The sequence below is a fragment of the Solanum tuberosum genome, unplaced genomic scaffold (assembly GCF_000226075.1).
Source record: "Solanum tuberosum cultivar DM 1-3 516 R44 unplaced genomic scaffold, SolTub_3.0 scf00294, whole genome shotgun sequence".
NCBI lineage: Eukaryota > Viridiplantae > Streptophyta > Magnoliopsida > Solanales > Solanaceae > Solanum > Solanum tuberosum.
This window is the reverse complement of record NW_006239231.1, coordinates 58,168-66,828: the sequence shown is the minus strand read 5'-3', so window position 1 is coordinate 66,828 and position 8,661 is coordinate 58,168. Positions and strand designations below refer to the sequence as shown.

At 29.7% G+C, this 8,661-nt stretch overlaps 1 protein-coding gene and 1 long non-coding RNA gene across 2 annotated transcripts; both read right to left on the bottom strand.

The window, feature by feature from the left end:
- Nucleotides 1-2,886: 2,886 nt before the first annotated feature.
- LOC102595273 (uncharacterized) lies at nt 2,887-3,288 on the bottom strand. Its single transcript, XR_001475090.1, has 3 exons — nt 3,204-3,288; nt 3,030-3,088; nt 2,887-2,934 (listed from the first exon to the last, which is right to left on the bottom strand). It is a non-coding gene; the product is annotated as an uncharacterized lncRNA (long non-coding RNA).
- Nucleotides 3,289-3,374: 86 nt separating this feature from the next.
- Nucleotides 3,375-4,122, bottom strand: LOC107057703 (probable mediator of RNA polymerase II transcription subunit 26c). The gene is made up of 2 exons (XM_015314560.1): nt 3,659-4,122; nt 3,375-3,452 (listed from the first exon to the last, which is right to left on the bottom strand). The coding sequence occupies exons 1-2, from the start codon at nt 3,974-3,976 to the stop codon at nt 3,375-3,377; spliced, it is 396 nt and encodes a 131-aa protein (XP_015170046.1). The 5' UTR covers nt 3,977-4,122.
- Between the last annotated feature and the right edge of the window lie 4,539 nt (nt 4,123-8,661).

Genomic DNA, 8,661 nt, shown 5'->3' with positions numbered 1-8,661 from the left:
TATATATATCCAGGCCAAACAGTAGTAGAATTATCTTTTAGATATAGTAATTGGGATCCAACTTTGTTTTGACCGCACATTCTTTTTATCCTTAGAGGTCAAAACCATTTCCACCCACTTTATATATTGCCTTTCAATTGTTTCTTTTCCAAGTTGTTATTATTCGGGCGAAGCTAGTTTATCAGTTATAAATTCAATCGAACTCAATGATTTTAAATCAAATTTCATTTTTATTTTTAAAATTCAAATCATGATTTTGTTCCTCTAGTTATCATTTATCATTTCATTAGGTAGGAGTTTTGGGCTTCTAGTTAGAAATTGTTGAGATCTACTCTACAAAAAAGATAATTTTTTAACATATGTTATGGATATAGGCTAGCTTTAAATATAGCATAAAGTCATATCGATCTATCTCTCATGACTTGCAGACGGTAATTAATCAATTTTAATTAGTTCATGTCTCATTTGTGGCGCTTAACTTAAGGATATTTTTATTTGAAATTCACTTATTAGATTTAAAAAGACACATTTTCACACAAATACTACAATTGAAGATAATTTTTAAATATATATATAGCATCACCATAATATCTCACTTTTGTGCAAGCTAAATAACCCTATAACAAGCTCCTAGCAAAATTGAAATTTTGAGAACTTATTTATTAAGAACATATACTCTTCATAGAGTAGATATTAAACAAGAACACCATGTAGTCAAATAGAAACAACTAGTCCTAATCATGAACAAGGTAGGGTTTCCATAAAATAATAAACTATGTACACTTGCATATAGTGAAGTGGCTTCCATATTATCCCCCATCCCCTATAGGCTATAGCTACAAAGCAACTACTACTACTATATAAGTATCTTGTAGCTAGTAGTCCACATGAAGAAGAGCAATGCATCTAGTCATGAAAACACAACAATAACTTCACAAATCAACTAATGCATCACATCGCTGGAGTCCAAATTAAATAATATTCCATGTCTCAAATTATGTGACATGTTTCGTTTTTCGAAAGTCAAACAATACAGTTTAGGTTTGATCGAGAATTTACATATAAATCTTCAATTTTTTTTGAAATAAAATTTATATATTTATAAACTACATAAAAAGTACTAGAAGTCACAATAATTTATCACAATCCAAAATATTTGAAAGATATATGTGAAAAAATTATGATAAAAAATAGATCTGTTTGAATCTTGAAATTTGAAATATGTCAGGTAAATTGAGATTGAGGGAGTACATGTATTCTAGCTAGCCCTACACAATTGACCATATAATTGTACTAATTATTACTCCATCCCCATTCTCCACAAGTCTTCAAACTTCTTTTCTTCTTTCTTAGAGTCAATTAATGTCATGCGACTTAGCTCAGTCCATTGCATGTGTACATGACTGGTGACAAAGTTACATAACAAAAACTATATGTATCCTCATAAGAACTTGGCATGTACTGTCTCATTTGGTAGCTTTAGTCTTTGCTTCTTCTCCCAATTGCATCAAGTGTTTGTACCTGCAAAGTTGATAAATATACTCCCATAGGCCATAAGTTCATGAACTGTATGGAGTAGTACTATTCTTGCTCAAGAACTCACATAATCAGTCAAAGTATACCATCCATCCGGTCATAATACGTGATGTTTTTACTTTTTTTATTTTAATTCAAAATGAATGGTATTTCACATCATCAAGAAAATACTATTTATATCGTTCTTTTTCAAATTTATCCATAGAAAAAATCCTTTTGGCCAGAAAATTATGATGTTCGAACAAATTTACACACTTTGATTAATTTTATAGGAAATCTTTTTACCTTTCATCAACATCAAGTTACTTTGTCCATCAAAGTTAAAACAGATAAGAAGACTGAAATTTGAACCTAACTCCTCCGGTCCTCACTCATTTCATTAAGCACTATAGTTCACATCCTTTGGTGCATTACCCTTATTTAAATGGGTGGATTTTTATGTAACCAAGAAGTTATATGTACTACTCCCTCATTACATATTTTCTTAGCCCTTGTTGACCCGATACATCCCTTTAGAAAATTTTAATTAGATGTGTATCTTATTAAACTAATTTTATTGACAATGCTTGAATATTAAACTAACTTTATTAGCGATAATTTTTTTTCTTTCAAAAATGAAGAGTTTTTCTTTGGTTTCCCAATCAGTGCCCAGAGCTCATATTGAAGCCTAGACCAAATCCGATCTCATGCACTGTAGGGTCTATTCGGGGGTGATGCTTCCAACAATTTTTTTTCATATCCAAAATTTAAACTCAAAACCTCTAATTAAGGGTGAAACAATTTTGCCACAAAGAGTTTTATCGAAAGGGTGATCAACTAAATTAAAAGTCAAAATGCAATAATTATGTTTATGAAATAAATGGTACTACTTACCACTTGCAGTCTATATAGTAGGGGAATTAATTGTCTACCAGTATTTTGCTTCAAATCCAGAAATGCTGTTAGCAACCACTGAGTTTTTGGGTTTGCCTACGTCTTCAAGGTCCACTTCACTACTCCTTCCTATTTTGGCTTTTAGTATCATATAAAAAGTAACCACTATTTTAGACCAAATATGCCATATTTAGAAACTTTATTTCTTCACTCTTTTTTATTTTGGCTTTTGTAGAATAAAATAAACTAAATGCAAAAATAATAACTAAGTAATTAATGACAATTGTCGTTTATTAAAAAAAAGAATATACCATAATGTTCTTCTAGGTAATCCTCACGTAGGCGTTTTGACGATGGACTACTGTTGTTCTTCTTCTCTACGCTATGCTATTTTCATTTCACGGTTAATATTTACAAAATTCGAACGATAATAAATTAGAATTAAAAAAGATATTGTGTTTAACATTATAAATACCTTATAAGATGATGAACCAATTGAATTATTCGCTCCATCTTTAAAATCATCTTAAAAGTTTTAAAAATTAATGATGGTTCGAGATCATATAAAAAAATACAAATAATTTCATATTAAAATGTTGTCTGATATTATGATTATGTACCTGTGTCTTCCACTAGTGTATTTAATCTCACCCATTCATCAACAATATCTTTCCATCTCCTATAAAATTACCCAAAAAATGGTTCTTTATTTAAATTAAATTAAATATGTTAACATAGCAACTAATTATACAGAAGAAAATAAAATTAAAAGTGTTAAGAAGAAGGAAAGAAACCTGATGAGTAGTTTAACAAGTCTTCTTACTTCATTTGATGAATGCTTTCGCAATTTATTTACATGCCTTCCAATATCTGTTGTCTTCAAAACCAAAAAAATAAAAATAAAATTTAAAAAAATCATAACAACAAATTAATTTAAAAAATGATAGTAAAATCATGATAGTTAATTAAATTACCTCAAGAACCTTGAAATTAATGTCCATTTCAGCAAGACTTCGAAGCTGATCAACCAAGCAATTCTCAGACTGAAAATACCAAAAGGACTTTAATCTTAGCAAAAAGTAAATGAAGCTCGTCAAATTAGGTATTATGCCTAACTCACGCCCCAAAAACTTACCATCAGGACGGGCCAAGAACCTGGGCTCCTTGACAATTTTTTTAATTAATTTTTGAGGGTGTGAGTTAGTCCCGAAACTTTAATTTGACAAAACCCAAAGACTAAAAAAGAAACCTGATTTGGGATTTCAAAATGGTTCTTGATTCTGAGGATTTTGCTGATCTCTACATCTTCTTCATTACTTTTTTCCTCTATTTTAAACTTATGATCATCATCAATATTTCTCTCAATTTTTTTTGGGATTTCATAATTTCTATCAGAATTAGAATTGTTAGAAAGCAGAGGAGCGTAGAGTTTCTCAACAATGGCGTCTCTTCGACTGCGAAGCTCATTTCCATGATCAAGAATGGCTACAGAAATGGCTGTGTCAATTAAACTCCATAAGTCCACACTTGAATTCTTCAAGATTGAACGTAATTCATCCAATTCCATGTTGTTGTTTTTTTAGTTATGATAAGAAAGAAGATGTGTTTACTACTAAGAAACAGAGCAGAAGGGAAAGAGAGAAAACAGAGTTTGGGACAGAGTGAAATGGGGACATATTAATGTGAATAAGTTTAAAAGGCTTTTTGTAGCTTTGGAACACATTCTATGTTTTTGTTTTGTCATTAATCACTACTACAATGTTTTCTTTGCTTAGTTTCTACTATACTAAGAGGTCTACACTATAAATAATAAATAATTATTGTATTCTTGTATCAAATCAATAAATGTACGATATGGGTTTTTTTTATATATAATTTTTAAAACTTTAACTATAGTTAATTAACTTGCATTTTCACCAACACTTAATTATGATAAGTTTAACATAATTTGATGTAAATATTCTAGGAGAATAAGTAATTCTCTACAAATATCAGGTAATATTTGTTATAATATGCGATATGCTTTATTTTTAAGATTATAAACCTCTCATTTTTATCAACAGTTACTTATTAAATGTTTGTATAACTTCAATTTATATTTATAATATAGACATAATACATAAATATGACCCTTAACTTGGTGTCAGCGGACAACTATGACCTTTAACTTTGGATGTGCACAAGTAGACACTTAAACTTGTATAAAATTAAACAAGTAGACACACTTGTCCTACATGACATAATACACATAGAACGCCACGTAGGACACAAAATTGTCATGTAGGGTGCCATGTAGGATGAATGTGTCTATTTGTTCAATTTTATACAAATTTAGGTGTCTACTTGTGCACATCCAAAGTTTAAAGGTCATAGTTGTCAGCTGACACCAAGTTAAGGGTCATACTTATGTATTATGCCTTATATATATACACACTATTTTTTTTAAAAAAAAATAGCTACAGACAAATTATGTAGCTAAATCGAAAAATTCATTGTTGATCTTATATAGAGATGGATTAATGATGTATTATTGAAAACTTATGTTAGCTAAGAAATTTAATAATGAATTAATGACAAAGTTCATTGCTAATTTTAGTTTTTTTAATGCACCAACAACTTTATTCTTCTGAATTGTCGGTATGAGTTTACCATCACATTCCATTTGTTTCAGCAATATTTCCTAATGTCTTCTTGCCATGAACTTTTTAGTTTCGAAGCAACTTGTCTACTGTGATAACTCTTCTCTTTTATAATAAGATCACATGGATGGTTAGTCCTACCTTCAATAACTAACGAGTTTAAATCCACCCAACAAGGGTACAATTTATTATCGATATCTCCCTTATAGACATTACTCTATGAGTTTGTTGAGGTGTTTAAAGGATTGTTCATAATGTAAAATTTGCAATACAACATATGGAAAAATTATGTATTGAATCGTCAAATGAGTCACGTTAAGAAAAATTCAAAATTAGGTATTGGGCCCTTTCATGTGCCCTCAAAATGTACTATGTGGCGAGTTTAGGTATCAAATAAATTTAGAGTTCGGCTTCGATGTAAGGTGTTTTTATGCGAAGAGGAGAATTGGATTGGATTGTTGGGTATCGAAATGGGTCAATTGGTGATTTTATGGGCTCAGCCAACATTGGGCACAATCTTGGCTGAAAATTAGCTCAACTTTTGGATATAAATTGGGATACTTACATAATTACCCGCAAGAATCAAATTAATTAGAGCAACTTTCACATATAGCAAACACAAAATTTATATTTGTATGCTATAACAAAGTTTGTATAATTGCGCTCCATAGCAAACATATATATGTATAATTCGCTATACATATACAAAAAAAATAGTTGTATAATCTGCTTTGGTATACATATACAAAAAGATCAATTGTATAAAGTGAGAGAGGCGAGTGAGCGAGCGAGATCTGGGAGAGTGGCGAGCGAGATCTGGGAGAGGGGAGAGAGGGAAACGAAAATATATGTATATATACAATTTTCTCTCGCTTTATACAAACACAAACACACTTTATACACTTGCGTTTGTATAAAAAACGAGAGAGGTGAGGGAGAGAACGAGAGTGGCGAGCGAGATTCACCAGGAGAGAGGTGAAATAACAACAATTTGCTATGAGGTACAATTAAATCAAACTATATTTATAGCATTTAATTTGAACTAATAGTTTGTTATTATATACAATTTTCCCAATTAATTATCCTTGACCATTCTTTATTTTTATGTCCATTAAACAGAAATTTTACACAAATCTCATAGTATTAAGAACTAATTATTTCATATTCCGATTCTTAACCAAATTACAAAATTTTCTTAAATTTGGTGGAATCTAGATACATCTCAAAACGTTCCTGATATATCGCATTCCGATTTCGGATACATCGATCAACGTCCCGATACATTGCGTCTCGATTTTGAATAAATCACTCAACATCTCGACACATCGTGTAAAGTGATGCATCCGAGAGTAGGGAGACAATAGGGATTTTTGTAATTTTTTCAAATACTAGAAAATTTTAGAGAATATGATAAAATAAGTTGTGTATTTAGGTAATTTTTCCTCACCCTTTCTCTACCATTGTATGTACGTTTTTATGGATTCACCTTCTTTTTGTTTTTGACATTGACAATATAAAAAAGAAAAAATTACGCGGTTAAACAAACTTATACTACTTAATTACTCATCATAATTATAGTTTGTTATAATTACCACTTGCGACTAATATTAACCATTAATTATGAGGGCTGACTTCGAGTTTGTATAATTAGCCACGTTTGTAAAATTCGTCACATTTGTATAATTCGCAGCTAACAATTCTTCGTTTGATTTGTATTTGTATACGTATGGTTTGTATTTGTATATGACGATGATTTTCCTTTGGTTTTTCAGTTTTTGCCATCATATACATTCAATCTTTTTGTGTATAACTTTTTTAAAGTTTGTATAAAACGTGTAGTTTTTCGAATTTTGTATAATATAATTTGTATAATATATTTTGTATAATTGTTTAAAGTTCATATGTTTATGTTTGTATCAATTCATTTTTTTAATTTTATCATATTTGTATAATTCTAGACTTTATATTACACAATTATACAAAAACACGCGAATTATACAAACGTACCTGCGAATTATACAAATTATTACTATCTCTCGCTCACTTCTCTCCTCCCTCTCCCAATCTTTCTTGCCAGATTATACAAATATATATGTATAATATACAATTATCTAACTGATATACATATACAATTCACCTCTCTCTCGCCTTTGTCCTCCCTTTCCCAATCTCGCTCGCCACTCTGCTCCCTATAATATGTAGCTACGAATCGTAATTAACAAATTGTAGCTATGAAGTATAATTAGGCTATTTTTGAGTGACTATATGCAAAAGTTCCTCTATTAAAATATCTATATATTTTAAGTCTTAAAAGATGGTTGCACGTAATTTTAAAGGGAGAAACATATAAAACATACTCATTCCGTTTCAAAATATATGATTGTCCCATTTCCCTCTTTCAAATCAAACGATCTTTTTGTCTTTTTTCCTTTCAATGTAAAGATAATTACAACTTACAATATATGATATTTAATTTACGTGTGGCTACAAACATATGCAATTTACATTTTCTTTTAAAAAGATAATATGTAATAGGAAAATTACCTTATTAGATATATATTCGTATCATATATATTCATTCTTCGTATACTTTTAAATTTTTATGTATCTTACCACTAATTAAGAGTTTTCTACCATATATTGAGAAAGATACGTCTACATACATGTCATTTTTCTACTAAATACATTAAAATAGGGAAAGATGTGAGCGAGATTGAGAGGGAGGTGAGCGAGATGGGGAGGGAGATAGTTATTTATCCCAGTTTGGTAGATACATGTGAATCATACTAGATACACACTAGATATATGTATTTGTATGTATCTGGTGTGATTCGCATGTATCTGAATACTAGATTGACGAGAGCGGCGAATGAGATGAGAGGAAGGCAAGCGAGATTTGTCTATCTATTCCACATATACAAGGAATCTACTTAGATACAATGTATCTAGAACAAATTACATCTAATTTTGATCTATATATCCTGAGATACATGTATATGGATGCACAATCTGATAAGATTCATAATATTATAAACTAGAATATATCTAAATAATTAGCTCATAAACTAGTAAAATTTATGTAAGTTATAATGCGACCCTTTTAGCTTTTCACTCACTTTTGAACTGTAGTGTCGATGTAGAAAAAAACCCAACAAAAATCTTCAATAATTAGAAAATATTAATTATTAATTTGACCCTTTTTTCTTGACCTTGCTACTTCAGATTTTTCTCTAGTTGTCATTTGTCAATTAACTTTTTTCTTATATGTAGAAAAATTGGAAAAATTACATAAATGGGCCATAAAACTTAAAATAATTACATGTTTATATTCCAATCCAAAGTAATTTAATAAATATCCATTCTCTAAAAAGAATTTTACAACCCATACCCCCCATTTTTAAGACTGATAATTTTGCTTAACTGATACTAAATCAGTATATATATACTGTATTGGTATCATTAAGGTTTCTTGTTCAGAAATTACTCATTAGTCAATGATACTATAAGAGTATATATATATTGTCGTGGTATCATTAAGGTATCTTGTTCAGAAATTACTCATTAGTTAATGATACTATAAAAGTATATATATACTGATTTAGTATCAGTTAAG